General features: G+C 40.5%; 1 protein-coding gene across 1 annotated transcript; it reads left to right on the top strand.

Annotated features, from left to right (window-relative positions):
- The first annotated feature begins 1,477 nt into the window (after positions 1-1,477).
- LOC121326209 (NK1 transcription factor-related protein 1-like) lies at positions 1,478-12,699 on the top strand. Its single transcript, XM_041269434.1, has 4 exons — positions 1,478-1,507; positions 5,375-5,469; positions 9,732-9,877; positions 11,984-12,699. Exons 1-4 carry the CDS (start codon positions 1,478-1,480, stop codon positions 12,697-12,699), a joined length of 987 nt encoding a protein of 328 aa, XP_041125368.1.
- The last annotated feature ends 8,958 nt before the right edge of the window (positions 12,700-21,657 follow it).

Here is a 21,657-nt window from a genome sequence, read left to right on the forward strand (position 1 = left end):
TATTACCTTTACAATGGTGATCAAAGGAAAATTACATTTCATTTTTGAAATGTAAATACATACATAAAATAAAAAATAAATAAAACTACCTATCTAAAGTACACATGATTACAAATTAAATAAAATAAACTTAAAATAACACACACACACGCACGCACACGCACACACGCGCACACACGCACACACACACACAAGGTCAGCATTTCTTTCCGTTTTCTACAATCAAAATGTAATTCTGTTATCATTTAAGCAGCAGTGGGGATTTCAAGATCTTGCGAACAGCCACAATGTGAGTTATATTCAATAATCTAGTAATAAACTGCTGTGCTTTACCTCCTATTAAACACGCAAATGATAAAGCCAGCTGACAGTGGGGCTTTTAAACCTCTGTCTCATTCTATTGTTAGCCTCAGTGAGTTGGCTCTAAATGGCATCGCAACAGAAAAACACCTGCCAGGAAAAACCCTGAATTAAATAAAAATTGCACAGGTTTAAGTACAAGTACTTGAACATGAATTTGCCCTGCAGAAACCACACTGAAGAGAAGGGAAAAAAAAATCAGTACTCTAAGATGAAACACTGTGAGTTGATGAAAACCCTTCCAGCACAGAGGGGCAGTTAGCAGGCTCCCCCGAGCTCCAGAACTGTTAAATTAAGAAAAGCCAGGCAGAGGTGCAGTTCAAGTATGATCTAATTTGTGTGGAAGAGGTGAGCCTTGAGCACTAGCTTGGTGGCCTTGATGTGTCCTGCTGAGTAACCCTGGCATTAGCGATTCCCACCTTGGCTCCTGGGCCCAAGTCTTTCTCCGTTCTTTATTGACCAAAACAGGCAGTGTTTTTTTACTTGTAAATTTGAAGCTTTTTTTTTTTTTTAACAGTATAAAAGTGTAGGGTGCTTATTAACTTTCTTACCATCTTTCATAAACTGTGAAGCATTGTTGTTTTTAAGTGAAGAACCTTTGACATGTTTGAAAGCTTAACACAATCAGTTACAAGTAAGCATTTGGGATGCTGTACTGTATGAAATTGGGTGAGGTATTTAGGGTATGGCATGGTAAAGATCTTTCACAGAGCAGTACCAATGAACTGGTACGATTTTAGAGATCCCATATGAAACGGGCAGATTTTTTCAAACTTGTTTTTCTGGTGTTTTTGCTACATGCCAGCCACAATTAGCTTTTCTCATTAAAAATAATTACAAGGCTATATAACAGGGTGATGTTACATAAGTAGAATGTCACTGAATAATACCCCTTCTCCACTGGCACACCCGTACCCTTGAGGGCTCGGTACATTACAGGTACAGGTGGTTCTCCACGGGCTATTTGTCGAGCCAAACGAGAACCAAACCGCGAAACTCCGGCCTCACAAGACATATGAATCTGTCTCGGAGCCAAGCCAGGCCAGGGATAGGGTTAAGGATTTTGGTCATTACATTGCATCAGTCAGTATACTCTAGAAAGACAAGCAACAACAACATGGTGGACAGCGAGTGTGATAAGAGAAAAGTACAGCCTTGGGACACTGAGGAAGTGCAGGCTCTAGTTTCTCTGTGGGCAGATAGAAGCATTCAGAAAGATCTGATTTACAAAAATCTGATTTAAAACAAAATCCAGCTGTACCATACATACAACTACGGCTCTCGTTGTGCTCACACAGCTTTTTTTAAGCAGACAAACAAAAATCAACTATCTTTAAAACGAGCTATCTTTGGCAAATCATGTTTTTAAAACCCTTTTTTCCCCTTCAGAGAACAAATTGAACTTTATTAAGTCTATATAATTATTAAACTTTGTGGATTATAAATAAATTCCTAAATATATATTACAAAATACAGCGATACAAGATACAGCTGTACCTTTGGTCTATTAATTTTGGAACACCATTAGTTTGCGCATCTTTTGGCAAACTGAGTAAATTAATAACAACTGTCTTTCGTTGCATGTGACGTCAGTAGCACGGCATGGCTCGGCTCTGCAGTGGAAAAACAAGCCAGGCTCTCATGGCTCTGTTGTATAGTGGAAAAGAGGCACAATACTGAAACATACACAGAGCAGTGGGTGTTGACACGCCTCACACATGCAGATTAACAACACTGGCCCCGGCGCTAGGGAACCAACATTGCATCCCTTGGTCATATGTTTCCTGCCTCACTCTTTTGTCCGGCCTATGTAATTTTTGCATCCCGGCCTCTGTCAAATCATTTAAACGAATGATATTCAGTGGAAATATTGTAGTTGTATTGCCTCAAATAATTGTACAGGATTTTTCTTTTTTAATTGCCCAAATAATTGTGCAGGATTTATATTCTGCCTTCCTGCTCTGTTAAGAATGCCAGGTTTATAGATGTCAGGAAATAAAACAACATTTTGAATGGATAAAATAAAATAACTCTTCCCCAAATAAAATGATGAATTAGTAAATTATATAAACTCCCTCCAAATATGATGAATTCATTATTATTATTGTAATATAGATATATCTGTTACATATAATATTAGTGATAGTATTGTCATTACAGGGTTTATTCATAAGTTATGACAAAAGTTCTTAAGGGGGTGGTCCCAATAACAATATGACCAATATCATATAAAATAAAAAAAAAAACGTTCAAAAAAACCAGTTCCAAATATTTCGGAGGACATGTTAACCTCTCTAGGCTGTTATTTCTGTTTACGGAAAAATTTTAATCCATCCTATGATGGGCAATGCTTTCACATGCACAGTCCTGAAGTGGAACGGTTTCATGTAGTAGTTCTCTCCATGGTACAGACTCTCTCCTCCTTGATGTAAACACAGTAAACTTCCGCTCAGTGGCCATCTGTATGGCTATGGCCGTGCAGCAGGGTTGCCAGATTTCCACCAGTTAAGTAGCCCAAAACTAGCCCAACGTTTTGCAACTGAAGACATGTGTGACAAAAGCCAGGCAGGCAAAACTCTACAGAACCGGCAGCACCAGTTCATCCACACATCACTAGCAGCCACAAATCTACTCAAGTGCATGCGCTATATATATAGGTACCTATATATCTTAAAGGTACCCCTAACATCTAGTTAGATATCATGAAATCAATAAAATTACACCTTAATAAATCGCAAAAATATATATAACAATTTTTTTACATAATCAATTTTTTTAATAAACACCAACAATGTTTAGCTAACTGTTGACAGTAGTTGTGCCCAATAGTTTTTAACTTACCTAAAGCCTCCCCAACTATGCATTCCAAATGATCAACTGTGAGAATGCTGGAATGGCAAGCAATATGGGCTGCCAGCTTTAATTTTTAACAGAGCTGTCAACTAGCACATGACTAAATCCTGGGTCCTGTGAAAAGGGAGACGCGTTTCTTACATGATTCTCAGTGATTTACAGTCTTACCAGATCCATGTGATGTGCTTGGAGTGTCTGCAAGCTGCAAGCTGCTTTGCTTCATCGCAAGGTACACTCCTAATCCATTATTTGAAAGCTTTTTCTTGTTCCCAGTCTTTGCAGTATTTCTTTCCTTCTCTTGCGCACTGCACAGCAGTATGTTCTGGGAGTCATCCCCCTGTCCTCTTAACGGTGACTGAGTTACCCTAAAGTTTGTGTGCAGGGGGCAGGCTGCAAAATATTAAATTAAAATAATTTGGTAACTGTGTATTCACCTTAAATAAAACACATTAAATATAGCCCAAAATACTGCAAGACCTGTTAACAGTAACCAAAAACTAGCCACCACATCTCCTGAATATTTCCCGGGGCTATCTGTTCCAGGTAGCAACTCTGCCATGCAGTGGCTTCGAGCTGTGGCACAGATGGTTTTTTTAGCGTGCAGCCTCCCTGGGCACACCCCCCAGTCAATCCAGACCTCCCGATCAGGGATCTCCCTGTCACAGGCTCTCTTTTAAAATAAGTCATATTTTCTATATCTGCCTGGGCCAGAATATATAAAAAAGGATCGCATAGGGCATTGCAGGACTAAAGAGACACCAAATGTGCACAGTACTGTATACTACGAAGAACAAAAAACATGCATGCATTCTTTAAGCCCAGCATGCAGCATTACTGCCTACCACACACCATCCATGGCATGTTTTACTTAAATTAATGTTCCTTGTGATACTACTTTCAAAAAGCAATACAATAAATAAAAACATACATGAAACCCTATAGTACACATTTAGTGAGGGCAAACAAAGGTTAACAACAAATAAAAAAAATGTAACTTCCAATTATAATTTATATGCTGCTTTTTCTACCAATCTTCTTACTGGGATCCATGCAACTTTAAATCCCAGGATAAAACAGGCCGTCTGACTTGAATGCAGGCAAGTAATACTAAGCAAATATAAATACAAAAACAAAATACATTTCTATATTACCTGGATATACTAGGATTAAAACTGAATTATGAAACTGCTGTCCTTAGACCAGCTTTTAAAAAAGTACCAAAAAACGAAACCAAAGTGCTACTTAATAAAGATGAGATAAAACTTTGATCAACTTTGATAAAACACACGAGAAATGTTCATTGGTTAATTTTTTACATTTTCATGCAAATGTCTTACTTGTTGAATACCTTCTCCAGCCTCCTGTGTTAGAGTCCTGCTTGAGGGCGGTGAAGTTGGGGTATTTCTTCTTCTTCTTTGCCTTTGCCCTTTGACCCCTTCCCTTTCTCAAAGCTCTTGGAGAATCCCAGCTCCACCCCGTCGGCGACTTCAATCTCCGGGTCCCGCCAGTCGGAACGGAAGAAGGCAGCTTGTTTATGCATCCATTCGATTATTCAATAGGTAAAGCTGGACTTCACACATGCTTGCATTCTCTATGTTCTTTCAGCATCTACAACCCCAGGTTTTCCGCGCTTGTATACCCACCTCTCATCGGGGCTAACAACGATAATTACCCTCGTCAGCTCTCGGGATCCCGGGTTCATGCCACTGGTGTTGGGGGCCGGCATGTTTTTTTTTTTTTTGCCGATTCGGGAGACTGGCAGAGGTGATGAGACGCGCTAGTAATAAAACATCTGGCAAAGTCAACCGGATCCTCTGAGCGTCAAATCAACCTCACATTGGTCCCGCAGAAAACCATTAACCCTCCACCAGTCCAGAACTGACCACCAGTCTGAGTAAAGCAGGCGACAGTACTGCTATTATCCAGTGAACAGCGTCAACAGATATGCAGCAGCCGTGCTAATAAACCAATGACTCGTTGGGGAGGACGTGGGCTATCTGCATCGTCCACCTCATTATGGTCTTCACCTGCCTGGAATGTGTGTACAATACTACAGTGCAGCAGAGCGCAGCACAGTGCAGTACCAAATAGTGGGCTGATTTCAGGTGTAGGAATGTCAGGGTGATTTTCTCTCACAGCTTGCCTTGTCCCTCTCTCACAGCCGGCTGACGAAGAGGCGCTATTCGGAAAACGCAAGCACTATCACAGAGGAGGGGGACGGCTGCGCGGGCACGTAGAAAGCCTTGGTTGTTGCGGGTACCTTCAAGCTGGCGGGAACGCGCAAAGACGGGGGATGATGAAACGAGACCCTGCCCTGACTCGAATCGCACTGGTGACCCGTGTAAATACTGAGAATGGGAACACACGTTTAAATGATAGTGGCTGTAAAAGACGTGTGTGTGTCTGTGTGTGGTGTGAGGAGAGAGAGGAGAGAGGAAGAGAGAGAGAGAGAGTGTCTTTATCTTTATGTTTTGAGTTTGTATTTGTTGTTATTGTTATATAGATAGGCTTGCTGGTTCAGTGGTTAGAGAAAGGGACTTGTAACTAGGAGGATCCAGGTTCAATCTGGCTGAGCTACTGGCTCACTGTGTGCGACCCTGAGCAAGTCACTCCTTGTGCTCCGTCCTTTGGATGAAACATAAAACCAAGGTCCTATTGTAAGAGACTGCAGCAGCAGTTGTTGATGCACAGTTCACCCCCTAGTCTCTAAGTCGCTTTGGATAAAAGCATCTGCCCCTAAATGAACTTACTAATAATAATATAAATTAATCATAATAATAATAATAATAATAACATAACTGTTCAGGAAGCAGACATTAATCCAGCCCGCACTGCAAGGCAAACACAGTGACAGCAGATCTCAAAACAGAGATACAAACAGATACTCCAATACAGAGAGAGGCACACACACTTACACACTTACACACTAACTAAAACTCTCTCACATGCACACACTCACACTTACACTGACTACACTCCATGCTAGTATGAGATTTGTTTCAGCAGGCAGTCGAATGGTTAACTTCTCCTGGGATGAATCACAATTGCAGGTATTGAAAGAAATGCAGAACCCCCCCCCCCCTTTCCCACCTCTCTCTCTCTCCCCTGATGGGCTAGTCCATCTGGGATGATTCCAAAGAATGCACAGCATCAACCAATCACATGCCACCTGCTGGGGAAACAGGCTCTCTTGTCTCCATGGCAACCACAAGCCTATAACTTAGACCTTTAACCCATGCAGCACCAACAAAAACCACAACAAGGGGAGTTTCTTTTTGAAAGTTACGTTACTCCCATCCAAGATACTCCCATCTTCACCTCCATTTCCCGCCTCCCCTTCTTTATCTCTCTCTCCTTTCTCCCTCTCCCACTCCACTTCTTTCTCTCTCTCTCTCTCCTCCCCTTTCTCTCTTTCTCTCTCCTCTCACCTCACCTATCCCTCTCTCTCCCCTCTCCCCCTCTCCCTCCCCCCCCCTCCTCCACCCTACCCTCATCTTCTCTCACACACGGTGCTGCCAGAGAAACTCTTGAAATGAGGAAGGGTGGAAACTCCTTTCATGGTTTTGAAACGTCTCTGTAATCGTTACCATGGAGATAATTATACAAGATACAAAGTGAGAGCGGGAGAGAGAGAGAAAGAAAGAGAGGGAGGAAATAGACTGGGAGAGGAAACAGCAGAGAGGGAGAGTAAGAGATGGAGAGAGGAAAAGAGAGATAGAGGGAGTAGGAGAGAAGGAAGGAAAGGGTCTAGTAGCTTTTCTACGGAATGTTTCTCTACGGAAAAAAAAAAAAAAACTGAAGCCACCCACGTCGTATCTGTCAAAGACGTACACATGAATTCATATAGAAATGAATTAACTAGGTCATAACAGACTTAGAAAGAGAGGGATATAGAGGGGAGGGTTAGAGAGGGGGAGATATAGAAATGAGTAGGGGATGGAGAGAAAGGGGACAGTGAAAGGTATAGAGAGATAGAGAGACAGAAGAGAGGGAGATAGATACAGATGGAGAGAGACAGAGGAGAGAGGGGAGATGGTACAGCACAGCACCCAGTTTGTTATATAGAGAGAGACAGAGAGGAGAGAGGGGAGATGGTACAGCACAGCGCCCAGTTTGTTATATAGAGAGATACAGAGAGGAGAGAGGGGAGATGGTACAGCACAGCACCCAGTTTGTTATATAGAGAGAGACAGAGAGGAGAAAGGGGAGATGGTACAGCACAGCACCCAGTTGTTTTATGAATGCAGCATAACTGGAACTTTCTGGTTTTAATTGTCTTAGTTATCTCAGAAGCAGTCAATACTTTAACAATAACTGGGTTTAATGGTTCCAGTCTGAGCTTTACTGTCAACCAGCAACACTGACACTTCCTAGATGAAGTGACATTGCTTCACCATTCAGCACACTGGCTAAACACCTACTCCCAAGAGACTTGACTTTACAATGAACACCTTCACCCTGCTCGAGCTGCTCCCCCCTCCTCCTCTCTTACTCTGCTCGGCGTGGTGTCCCCTCCTCCTCTCTCACCCTGATTGGGGTGCTCACCGCTCCTCCTCTCTCACCCTGCTCGTGGTGGTGACCCCTCCTTCTCTCTTACGCTGTTCAGAGTGGTGTACCCCCTCCTCTCACCCTGCTCGGGGTGGTGTCCCTTCCTCCTCTCTCACCTTGCTTGGGGTGGTGACCCCTCCTTCTCTCTTATCCTGCTCAGAGTGCTCTCCCCTCCTCTCTCACCTTACTCGGGGTGGTGTCCTTCCTCCTCTCTTACCCTGCTCGGGGTGCTCACCACTCCTCCTCTCTTACCCTGCTAGGAGTGGTGTCTCCCCTCCTCTCTTACCCTCCTCGGAGTGGTGTCTCCCCCTCTCCTCTCTTACCCTGCTCGGAGTGGTGTCTCCCCCTCTCCTCTCTTACCCTGCTCGGAGTGGTGTCTCCCCCTCTCCTCTCTTACCCTGCTCGGGGTGTCTCCCCCTCTTAGAGCAATATGGTGAATTGGGGCGACGAAGCCCACCGTGGTGAGCGAGGCGAGAGAATTGGGGCAAGCATCCTCACACAGTGAAGGGGAGGAGAGCAATCCCTCTCCTCTCTTACCCTGCTCGGTGTGGTGTCTCCCCCCCTCCTCTCTTACCCTGCTCGGAGTGGCGTCTCCCCCTCTCCTCTCTTACTCCCAACAGGAGGAGAGGAGAGAATTGGACGGAGACCTCACCACAGCAGAGAGAGGAGAGAATTGGGACGCGCCTCACCCTCCTCTGTTACCCTGCTCGGAGTGGTGTCTCCCCCTCTCTTCTCTTACCCTGCTTGGAGTGGTGTCTCCCCTCTCCTCTCTTACCCTCCTCGGAGTGGTGTCTCCCCCTCTCCTCTCTGACCCTGCTCGGAGTGGTGTCTCCCCCTCTCCTCTCTTTCCCTGCTCGGAGTGGTGTCCCCTCTCCTCTCTTCCCCTGCTCGGAGTGGTGTCCCCTCTCCTCTCTTACCCTGCTCGGGGTGGTGTCCCCTCTCCTCTCTTACCCTGCTCGGGGTGGTGTCCCCTCTCCTCTCTTACCCTGCTCGGGGTGGTGTCCCCTCTCCTCTCTTACCCTGCTCGAAGTTGTGTCTCCCCCTCTCTTCTACGTACCCTGCTCGGGTGGTGTCTCCCCTCCGCTAATTACCCGCTCGGAGTATAGTGGGTCTCCCAGCCTCTATTACCTGAACTCGGATGTGGTGTCTCCCCTCCATGTAGTTTATTACCCTGCTCGGCGTGAGTTTGTTTTGTTGTGTTGTCTTTAGTGATGTCTCCTCTCTTACCCTCCTCGGAGTGGTGTCTCCCCTCCTCTCTTACCCTGCTTGGAGTGGTGTCTCCCCTCCTCTCTTACCCTGCTTGGAGTGGTGTCTCCCCCTCTCCTCTCTTACCCTGCTCGGAGTGGTGGCTCCCCCTCTCCTCTCTTACCCTGCTCGGAGTGGTGTCTCCCCCTCTCCTCTCTTACCCTGCTCGGAGTGGTGCCTCCCCTCCTCTCTTACCCTGCTCGGAGTGGTGTCTCCCCCTCTCCTCTCTTACCCTGCTCGGAGCGGTGTCTCCCCCTCTCCTCTCTTACCCCGCTCGGAGTGGTGTCTCCCCCTCTCCCCTCTTACCCTGCTCGGAGTGGTGTCCCCCCCCCTCCTCGAAGAGCGAAATTGGAAGATTGGGACGAGCCTCACACCACAGGAGGGGGGAAGAGACCCTCCCCTCTCTTACCCTGCTCGGCCCCCCCCCCCCCCAGCCCCACCCCACACCAGTGGTGTCTCCCCTCCTCTCTTACCCTGCTCGGAGCGGTGTCTCCCCCTCTCCTCTCTTACCCCGCTCGGAGTGGTGTCTCCCCCTCTCCCCTCTTACCCTGCTCGGAGTGGTGTCCCCCCCTCTCCTCTCTTACCCTGCTCGTAGTGGTGTCTCCCCCTCTCCTCTGTTACCCTACTAGGAGTGGTGTCTCCCCCTCTCCTCTCTTACCCTGCTCGGAGTGGTGTCTCCCCCTCTCCTCTCTTACCCTGCTCGGAGTGGTGTCTCCCCTCCACAGGGACGCTCACAGTGCGCCGCAGCAGCTTTTTCCGATGCGTCTCTGCTCTCCTTTCCCGCATCAACAAGGGGTGGACCTGGAAACACAGGGCAGGAGTCACAGTGCAGGGTCGGGGGAGGAGGAGAGGAAGAAAGAGAGGAAGAAATGTGCGTGCAGATACTCTGATTTGCAGAGCAATTCTCTTTCACATGTTTTGTTATCAGGTATTAAATTAAATTGAAACAAACCTGTTACAAATGTTTTGGTTTCACAGCAAGAAAAGCTGCGTTGCTACTCACACTGAGTTCCAATCAATGCAATTCAATGACAATGAAAATCTGTCACGGATGTAGTGAATGCGGTCAGTAATCAAGTGCATGTGGCCTTTCTGTCGTCCTACCTAAAGTGCTACCCCTGTGAATTCTGGGACATGTATTTCTTTGTGCACTACACTACAGTCCCACAATGCACTGCAGAGATGACACATTTCTATGGAAACAAGCAAAGTAAAATAAAATGATTTTCCTCAAAAGTGTGAAAGAAAAATTGGACAGTAATCCTGTATTAAATATGAGAGGCTTCAGTTAACTTGATCACAACAGTTATAAGATTGGTATAACTGATAATCAATAATTGGGTAAACAATGACAACTGAGGGAACTTTACGTTTACATTTGCACGACTTCAAGAAAACAATGTCAAAGTCTTGCCGTGGTCAGATTTTTCTCCTGACCTGAGTCCAATAGAAAATCCGTGGGACCAAATCGCCAGTGCCATCCAAGGAGACAACCGCGACCAACCAACCTTCGCCAGCTGGCTGCAGCTACACAGAAAGAGTGTTGGAACATCCCACAGCAGTCTATCCAGAGACTGATCAGGTCTATGCGTCAACGCTGCCAGGATTTTGCGTGTAATGATCAGGGAGGAGGTCATACCCGATAATAACTTTGGAATGTTTTCATTTTCACAGTGGTGGTCCGTTAATACTTTTTGTTCACTTTCTGTGAGTTTTGTTGATATCAACACAAAAAAAAAAAGTCCATAATGTCAAAGTGAAAAAAAAAATCAACAACTTGAACTAAATTAATTACAAATATAAAATGGAAAATAATTGATTGCATAAGGATTCACCCCGTTTGCTATGACACAGCTAAATAAGCTCAGGTGCAACCAATTGCCTTCAGAAGTCACATAATTAGTTGAATGGAGTCCACCGTTGTGCAATTAAGTGGTTCACATGATTTCAGATTAAAACACCTGTCTATGGGAGGTCCCACAGTTGGTTAGTACATGTCCTAACAAAAACTACATCACGAAGAAGAAGGAACATTCAAAGCAAATCCAGAAAAATGTTCTTCAAAAGCACCAATCAGGGGTAGGATATAAGAACATTGCCAAGGCACTGAATATCCCCTGGAGCACAGTTAAATCAATTTTTAAGAAATGGAGAGAATATGGCACTACTGTGAATCTGTCTAGAACAGGGATTAGATATGAGAACATCCTGTAAAACATACTTTGACTTTTTCTGTGAATAGCACAGTCTGAACCTGTCTAGACCACAGTGTGTGTGTATGAAGAACATGTGGTGAGGAGGTGTGTGTGTGTGTGTGTATAGAGGTAGCAGAGATGTGTGAGTAGATACAGAGGAGGTGTGTGTATATCTGTAGAGGAGGTGTGTTTGTGGATGCAGACGATATGTGTGTGTAGATTTAGAGGAGGTATTTGTGTAGATGTAGAGGAGGCGTGTATGTGTAGATGTAGAGAAGGTGTGTGTGTATGTAGAGGAGGTGATTAAGTATTATTATTAGTATTATTATTATTATTATTCTTATTATTATATATAAGAATGATCGTACACGAAAAAGACTCTAAATCTATAAGTCAAATAATTTCCTATATATGCTTTACAAATTCACCATAAAGGTGTTTGGGATTTTTTGCACAGACATTTCAATCACTTATTTTTTTCGATTGTAAAAACAAAACAAAATAAGACATGGGATGGTAACAACAAAAGGGAGATAAAGCCTGAAAATATTAGGACTTATAAGCGTAAATTTCTGTTTCACAATATTTTGCATGAGGATTTGAACATTAATAATATATATTATTATATTATTATTATTATTATTATTATTATTATTAGTATTATATTAATTATTATTGTTTGAAATCTTCCCTGTTAGCAATTTGATCGATTTGTTTGTTTTATTACTTGTACAATAATTCGATGAAAAGTTTACTAGCGTATTTGTGTTTGTTTTCAGAAGACGCAGTTTTGTATAAATCCGAAGAATGTGAAAAGGATTTCAGCAGAAGTACACACACCCCAGAGAGTGACATGCAGGACGAGGAGCTGGGCAGCGAGGAGAGCAGCAGTGGCCTTCCGGGCTCAGGGGACGGGGACTTAGGCCACCAAGAAGAAGGTGACTCAGTGACTCGAAGTTCAACCCCGGGGAGTCAGCAGCAACAAGGGCAGCCCGATCAGAGCCAGGCCAAGCCTAAGAGGAAACGCAGTGGTTCAGATTCCAAGTCAGGCAAACCCCGGCGAGCCCGGACAGCCTTCACCTACGAACAGCTAGTAGCTCTGGAGAATAAATTCAAGTCCACCCGCTATCTGTCCGTCTGCGAGAGGCTGAATCTGGCTCTTTCACTCAGTCTGACGGAGACACAGGTGAAAATCTGGTTCCAGAACCGCCGGACCAAGTGGAAGAAGCAAAACCCTGGCGCAGATACCAGCGCCCCGACAGGGGGCGGTGGCGGAGGAGGACCAGGGAGCGGGCTTAGCGGTGGTTTGAGTCAACTGAGCCCTTCTCCTCCAATAGGAGGCCAGCTGTCAATGCACACCGGTTACCCGGGTCACGGACCAGGCGGGCTGGTCTGCACTGCCCAGTTGCCCTTCCTGTCAAGCCACGCAGTCCTGTCCCCTTTTGTTTTGGGATCACAAGCTTACGGGGCGCCGGCGTTTTATACTTCGCACTTGTAAAGGAAGAGAAACAAACTTATACCTAAACTATACGAGTTCAATAACTGTTTATTATAACACAATTACAAAAAAGATACATAAACTTAAAGGGTGATTTGTCACTTTTTAAAACTTTAAAGATGATTACAATGAATACATTAAACGCTACATGGAGGAAAGTAACGTATTTGATGCTTTCGTCAACATGGCAGCCTTTCTCTTTTTAAGTTCCCTCTAGGCATATGTTTTTAAAAATATATATTTAAAATTGATACAAAAACGACCAGCGTTGAATTTTAGTACTTGTATGATTTTCGTTCTGCCACAAGTGACATTAAATGGAATTATTTTCTATCATCTGCATTGTGAAATATGTTTACCATTTGGATGGTGACGAGTCTGTAATAAGTGTATTTTTTAATATATTTAAATGACGAAAAACTGATAATGAACAGTATCAAATAAATAAACGGCATAAACATTTCATTCGGAAACTATGTTTTATAACATCAGACATCTGGAATGGCTTGTGATGTTATTGTATATAAAAGCAGATCGTTGTAAATCATTGTAAAACTCCTCAAGCTTATTTTCATTGTAACGGTTTGCATTCAAGACTAAAGAATGTTTTTTTTTTTTTTTTTTTTTTTTTTTAATATATACCCATTTAATCTCAGGGTAACTAGATTAAACACTGACTAGTCGATATATCAATTTTAAAAAGTGTTTTTGTTTTGTTTTTACAGAGCAAATAGCATTACTGACTCTTTAGAAAAGTGTTTTAAACTGGCATGTTCAGGTGGTAAAATTATACCAGCCTAAAGTCATTTCTAGTTATAGTTCTAGTTATTGTAATGATTATAGTTATTGTTATACCATAAGACAAATATAATTTGATTGTAAATTGCCTGAAAAGTTGTTATTTTCACGTGGATATCCGAACAGAACTTTACTAAAGAAGTGTGTGTGTTTTGAATTATACAAATTTAAAAAAAAATGTTACTGTTTATTTTAATTGTCTGATCAATTTACTTTAGCTGCACACAAAAAAATCTAAAATAATCATTACAATGTAAATCTGATTCCAAAAAGATCGGTAATTATTATTGCAAAAAAAAAAAAAAAAAAAATGTGATTACAGTGTTTTATTTATTGTTTAAGATTTATAATTCATTCTTAAACATTTGGTTTGCAGTGCAAGTGACCTCCATTGGCAAAGCTGCTTTTTCGCGTTCTTGATATTTATGTTATTGTAGCTACCGTTGCATTATTATAGCAAAACACGCAAATAGAAAACCAATGAACTTATACACTTTCACTGTAATCTTTGCCTTACAAGGTCACTTAAAAACAAAAAAAAAAGTTTGGTTTTAATAATTCGTTGAAACTCTCTTGGGTACGAAATCTATATAATAATATAAATAATGATAGTATTATTATTATTATTATTATTATTATTATTATTATTATTATTATACTATCTATTATTACTCATTTCTTGATTGTAAACATTTTGCATTGCTTTTAACAAAACATTTTACATACACACACACGCTTATCACAAACATAAAGTTACCAGGTTTTTTTACCCCTTCTACGGGGACAGCAATTCCTTTATTCTAGACAAACCTTAAAGTTGAATACAGCCGACGCGTCTGGTAATGTATTGCTGTTGCATTTTTAGTTACTTGTAAACGTATTGCTTAGCTTAACACAGTATAAGCTATGGTAAATGTACTTAAGGGTTAATTGTTTTTTTGCAGCTATGCAATCGGTTCCACGTATTATCTATGGTATTCAGAAAGTTAGTTTGTGCTGATTTTGTTTGATTTGACTGCGTGAATGTACGATTCGCACCCTGCACTGTTATCCACACAATGTGTTGTAGCTTTCTGTTCCTATCAGTTTTTTTCATCTTGCTTCCCCTGTTGAGCATTTTTGACAACCTGTGAAGTGAAGAGATGTTATAATTTTAGACAGAAAATGTGTATCTGTTCATAGACAACTAAAATCTCATAAAATGTAAATAAGCGAGAGTCAAGCGAATAAATTATTACCCAGTTGATGTGGCTATACTAAATGCGCTTATGCAACCAAATAAAGAGGGGGCACTCGCCACAAGGGGGAGATCGCTGAAGAATTAATCTGAACGAAATTGAGTTCCCAGTTGCCAACTGCAGTCTGTAACAGCAAGGGATTCCATTAAGAACATGCGTGTAGTATTTTATGTTTTGAGCATTTTACAATGCTTCCTTTCATTTATTTAAAAATCATAGCGTGACTGACATTTAACGTGCCATTGCTGGAGTCTGCAATCGTGCTTCAGTTGTCCTCCTCACCCGTCTATTGCATTTCCAATTAAATAGAATTACGCATTTTAGCAGGATAGAATGTTTAAACTCTTCACTGAATAATAAGTCATGTTCCGTGTAGACAAAATCACAATATGTCTTTTATCCCACAGCGCGAGGTCCCGTGTCCCAACCATTACTTAGCTGCTGGCTTATAAGTATATCGACAAACAAATGTGGTCCATTTATGCCGTAAAAAATATATATATATACAATACGTTTCATTTACCACTACTGGCTAGAATGTTTAGGTTTGAGCTCTGGTACATCTCTAATAGATTTAAACAATGGCAGATCTAAACACCGGGCCGTTTAGTCCAATTGAACAGACCCCACTGCAGTGACACTATTAAATTGATCTACATCAGGTATAAAAATGACCTACCTGGTTAAATTATAACCCCTCCAGAGGTTAAGCAAACTACTATTAACGCCAGCTCCATGCTCTTTATGGTATTTATTGATATAAATCCAATAAATTTATGTCAGAGATAATCTGATGTCATATTAGAAAAATTGCTTTCTGTCATGAATTCTACACTTAAATGAAGATTTATGGGACAGGCTACAATACATAATACTGAGCATATCAGGACAAATATTATTGTCATTTGAGATCATTCAGATGTTACTCAGACTATAAAAACAAATAATATGGAAACAAACTTCACACTGCAAACCTCTGAGTGTAATTGTCACATCATAGGAATCTGTCTATTTTAAAACATAAATAAACATTCAGCTTAAAAAAACAAAAAAATACAAAAAACTAGTGTATAGGCAACAGTTCACCTAACCACTAGAGTTAAGCCTGTTTATATTTTACATTTGTTTTGAAATTAATTAAACTGGAATTGATGTCCCATTATGTGGCACTAATTAACAGGACAATTACATGTGCACTTACAGTTTAATTAATTTCCAATAAAACAGTGCAGCCAATATCTTTTAACATGTACATTACAACACTCTAATCCACTGTAATGCCATAAACCACACACACACATACGTTTACTAAATACACTGCGCCATAGACACAAAGCATTTACCGCCATGCTAAGCTTGCATAATTTTTTTGTGAAGTGAAAACCACACTGCTGTGTTACAGAGCTAGTAAGAAACTGCCAAGATGTAAGTACCTGCTATGAGGTAAGAATTTTTTGATGTGATTGTGGAGAAATGCAAGTTTTGAAATCCTTGGCTACAACAACAGAGATGAGACAGTACACCATAGCTGAGCTATACCACAAAATGAATAGTTTAATTTTTTTTTTTTTTGCATGAAACTATTTTCCTAATCTTACCACTATATCATTTTTAAATATGACTTTATTAGACACACAGATGGTGTGCTTTGTACAGAGACAACCCCATCCTCACATGGATGAACCTTTTGCCCATCAAGGCACCTTACGGACAGGTTCATCTCAGAATAACCACACACCTTCCGGTGTTTTAGAATCATATAATCACTGCATTGTATATTTACTGTAAAGGCTGTGTGGAAAACTAAGACATTTGTCAACCGAAAACATTACTAAAGATAAGCTACAAGGTTTCACCACCCAGTCTCACTGTGTGCTTTACAAATAAATCTATTGCAAATATGTTCACACACACACACACACACACACACACACACACACACACACATACACACACACACACACACTTGTTTTACACAAATTCTCGAACCCACTTGGGTGTCTTCCCTAGTTTTAGGATCTTCACCTAATTTCCTGGATCTTACCTAATTTAGAAAGGTTTTTTACACCCCAAAAAGCATTTAAGGCAACTTCTCTTATAAATGCTGTAAATAAATATACATATATTGACCTGTCTGAAGCCTTTATTAATGCTATTATAATATAATATTAAATTGGTGTTTTTAGGCTACTTGTACTGATTTTGTGAAAGCGTTTGATCGTGTGTTTGATGTTATTATAAAATCAAATTGAACCAAATTTTTAAACACAGAGATATTCACCCAATGTGTATTAGTCTGTTAACTTTGGAAAAACATAAAACCAGAATGTTCTGTTTTTACTAAAGAACCTGAAATATAAGTAGTACAACAGTTTTTCTTACCTATTAATAAGGGGTATAATGATATCAATCATCTTAAAAGCTTATTGTTCAGCGATAAAAATAAATAAATACATACATACCTCCTCGCCACCTGCTGGTCAATGAACACATAACAGCTTAAACAAAACAATTCCCAGAGACAGCAATTTAATGGAAGACAGTTGGTGGATCAGGATAGTGAATATAGTGGGTTAACTGTAAACTATTTCAGATGAAAGGCTAATATAGTGCTCTCACATCCCAACCAGTAAAACAGCTTTTGTTGTGTCATTGCTCTAAGGAATAGATGCAAACAATTGGTTTTACAGCACTATATACATTACATGTCCTAGAAAAGACCAGATACATAGAAGACTCTTGAACATTGCCCCTGTTGCCCCCTTCATTTAAGGGCATTATCCTGGCTATTGTCTGATCTTTTGGTCCATTAGGATGGGTCATGTACTATCAATTGAGCCCTGGGCTGCTACTGCTGGTTATATTGATGAGGAAAGCAAACAGAGTGGTGTCCTGGGAAAAAATAATACCCCCACCCTAACAGATGAACCAGTTCCTGCTTCATACTGAGTTCAAAAATATTTAATGGTAATTGAAAGGAATGTGTTTAACCACAGAAGATATGGCAGCTTTCTGAAGCAAGGAAAAAAAACGTTTCCCAAAGCATCCCTCATCTTTAACTCATATATACTTCTTTCACATAATTAACATAGACTAACTAACTGGTCATTAGACTAAATTATGGCTGCTTATTCAAAATGCCTTACATGTTACTTGTATTACAAACAAAAAAATAGGTTTACTGGCTTGTAAGAGCAAATGACTGCTTAGTTAAGATCACCACAGAGACTGGCTTTACTGCAACACAATATACAGGTAACAGGTGAGCTTTCTGTGTTGTTTTTATGACAGTAGTAATACACACACAACACAATCAGAAATTATAAACAGATCTTGACCTTGTCCTTCATCTTGCGTATTTGTTTTGTCTTAAATGTGCTTCATCACAGTGGAAATACACTGTGTTTTGTAAAAGAGAAATTTGTGTATATAAAAATTGATAAAAAGAAACATCCCCCAAAAATTCTGACAAATCTCAGCTTTTCATTCAACATGAATAAAACCAGAGCAAAAAAAGAAAAATGTTGCAAAGCTGGCTTCATTAAGAATTATTTCCTGGATAATATGACATTGGCTGTGGCATATCCACTGTAGAATTATTGCATTTTTTTTTTTTTTATCATTACTGTTAGCACACAAGACGACAATTTCTTTTTTATTCAACTGTGATGAGATGACAACATCAACTCACCTTACGATGGTCTCGAAGAATTGACTATCAGAACAATAACCATGCTTCTTTATTTAATAGTATTCACATCTTTTATAGTGGTAGCACAGCTCTCCTACTTCTTACCTTCAGCCCTTTCAATCCTGATTCGAGTGACTTTAAATACAGAGATACAAAGAGATACAAATACTATAGAAGTTGGCGAGCAATACCAGTGAGTTTCTGTGAGCAGCCTGTGTGACTGGGGCAGTCAAAACTGTTTCCATCTAAATATTATGAAAAATTATGACTGACGTTGAGATTATAATGAAAAATTGTTTAAAAGGCAATAAAGAAATTGCAGACTGTTTTATTAAACCTGTGAAGTCCGAGGGCAACAGTTCCTTGACCACTGACTGCTACAGTGCCTAGTAGTGGCCAGTTTGTGAGCACAAATAATTTTTGGTCGTGTGGCACAGTATTAGCCAATGGGTTTACAAGTTTTATAACAAATTATGTATCAAGGTTCCACTGGAATGGAATACTAATTCTAATTCTAGCTGATAAAAGGTTCTGATACTAGATACAATATTTTCTTAATGGCCATATAAATATATAATATAAAGGTCTTAATAATATAATTACTGCATTTAGTTGTTGAATTATAATTACTGCATTTAGTTGTTGAAATATGACAACCCCACCGATTGTGATGTCACATATAGCTTCCAGTAGAATTTCAGTACTGGGTGCTTGCTCTGTAGTTCGGCCCATAGCGATCCTGCCTAAAAAAAATAAATCAAAGAAAAAAAAATTAAAATAACGCTTGAAAAATCATATATACAGTGCCTATAGAAAGTCTACACCCCCTTGAACTTTTTTCACATTTTGTTGTGTCAGTGCCTCAGAGTTTCATGCATTTAAATGAGGATTTTTTTCCACTTATCTAAACACCATACTCCACACTGTTAAGGGGAAAAAAAGTTTTTATTGAGAAAAAAATATATATATTAAAAATACAAAACTGAAAGATCATAATTGGATAAGTCTCCACACCCCTGAGTTAATACTTGATGGAAGCACCTTTGGCAGCAATTACAGCTGTGAGTCTGTTGGGATAGGATTCTACCAACTTTTCACACCTAGATTTGGCAATATTTGACAGTTCTTTAGAAAACTGTTAAAGCTCTGTCAAGTTCCTTGCGGAGTACTGATGGACAGTAATCTTCAAATAATGCCACAAATTTTCAATAGTATTTAGGTCGGGGCTCTGACTGGGCCACTCAAGGACATTTACCTTTTTGTTTCTTAGCCACTCCAGCGTAGCTTTAGCTGTGTGCTTTGGGTCGTTGTCATGCTGAAAGGTGAACTTCCGTCCCAGTTTCAGCTTTCTTGCAGAGGGCAGCAGGTTTTCCTCAAGGACTTCTCTGTACTTTGCTCCATTCATTTTCCCTTCTATCCTGATAAGTGCCCCAGTCCCTGCCGATGAGAAACATCTCCATAACATGATGCTGCCACCACCATGCTTCACAGTAGGGATGGTGTTCTTTGGGTGATGCGCTGTGTTGGGTTTGAGCCAAACATAACACTTTGCATTTAGGCCAAAAAGTTCCATTTTAGTTTCATCAGACCACAAATCTTTTTGCCACATGGTTACAGAATCTCCTGAGTGTTTTTCTGCATACTTCAAAATGGGATTCAAGGTGGGATCTCTTGAGTAATGGCTTCCTTCTTGCCACCCTACCATACAGACCAGATTTGTGGAGTGCTTGGGATATTTTTGTCACATGCACACTTTGACCAGTCTTGGCCATAAAAGCCTGTAGCTCTTGCAAAGTTGCCATTGGCCTCTTGGTAGCCTCTCTGATCAGTCTCCTTCTTGCTCGGTCATCCAGTTTGGAGGGGCAGCCTCATCTAGGCAGTCTTGGTGGTGCCATACAATTTCCAGTTTTTAATAATCGTCTTGACCGTGCTCCAAGAGATATTCAAGGCCTTTGATATTTTTTATATCCATCCCCTGATCTGTGCCTTTCAACATCTTTGTCCTGAAGTTCTTTTGAAAGTGCCTTGGTGCTCATGGTTGAATCTTTGCTTTGTAATGCAATACCCAGCAGAGGGAACTGATAGGAACTGCTGCATTTATCCTGAAATCAGGTGAATCACTACAATTTAACACAGGTGGAGGCCACTTAGCTTAGTGTGTGATTTTGAATGGGACTGGTTACACCTGAACGAATTTAGGATTGCTATTACAATGTGGGTGGACACTTATCCAACCAAGCTATTGCAGTTTTAATTTTTAATTTCCTACAAATTTCTAGAATATTTTTTTCACTTGGAAGTTGTGGGGTAGGATGTGTAGAACAGATAGAATAATTATATATATATATATATATATATATATATATATATATATATATATATATATATATATATATATATATATATTACACTTTTAATGCATTTTAATTCCAGGCTATAAGGCAACAAAAGGTGAACATTTTGAAATGGGGTGTAGACTTTGTATAGGCACTGTATATATATAACAATGTGACATTTTTAAAGTCGAGACATAAATATATGTACTGTATACAATTAAACTAATATTTAAGCACATCAATAAAGTTAAAGATCAGTGGCACTGCAATTAATACCGTGTAAAAGGAATACCGCAAAACTGTATTGAGGTACAGCTCATTTTTAGAAAATGCACAGGGAATACAAAAACTGGCTTCATACCAATGCCATAAAATATTTTACGCTGGAAGCTAAATTATTCAGTTAATTAGAAAATTAAAGCTTACAAGCTTGCAACACTAAAATACCAAATTCCCACGAGTAAAAAAAAAAGTAAGACAATTAACTGTACATTATAATAAAAAGCAATAATAGAAGATAAGAAATGTATAGCAGTACACTGCAGCTGCCTGAGTTGAGTTCTTTTTTCTGTTTAATCTGTTAATGGAACAGCTTCAGTTCAGCTTGAAAGAGGTACATCTCGTCCGCATGTTAATTCAAGGCATAGTTAAACTGGTTTGTAAACTTTTCGTGCTTCCTTTTGTCGATTCGATTCATTTCTTCTGTTACACGTTTCACCGAACCTCTGCAAAAGAAAATTCAAAGAGTGCGGTCCAACTTGTTACAGTGGATTCTATTCTTTGTTCTTAAGCAAACTGCATAAAGCCTTCTGTATTGCAGCACCTGGAATGGGCTTCCCATGTTGCTGTTGCTGTGTCCTGTAAAGTTAGCCGTCACGACAGTTTGTTTTTTAAC

Source organism: Polyodon spathula, chromosome 2 (assembly GCF_017654505.1).
Source record: "Polyodon spathula isolate WHYD16114869_AA chromosome 2, ASM1765450v1, whole genome shotgun sequence".
Classification (NCBI taxonomy): domain Eukaryota; kingdom Metazoa; phylum Chordata; class Actinopteri; order Acipenseriformes; family Polyodontidae; genus Polyodon; species Polyodon spathula.

What these genes read in the sequence shown, in the direction of transcription:
- LOC121326209 (XM_041269434.1), top strand. Translation starts at nt 1,478, where the DNA reads ATGGTGGACAGCGAGTGTGATAAGAGAAAA. An exon ending in GCGAGTGTGATAAGAGAAAA is followed by an intron (nt 1,508 to 5,374) that starts GTACAGCCTTGG and finishes CCTCTCTCACAG; the next exon opens with CCGGCTGACGAAGAGGCGCT. An exon ending in GAAGAAAGAGAGGAAGAAAT is followed by an intron (nt 9,878 to 11,983) that starts GTGCGTGCAGAT and finishes TGTTTTCAGAAG; the next exon opens with ACGCAGTTTTGTATAAATCC.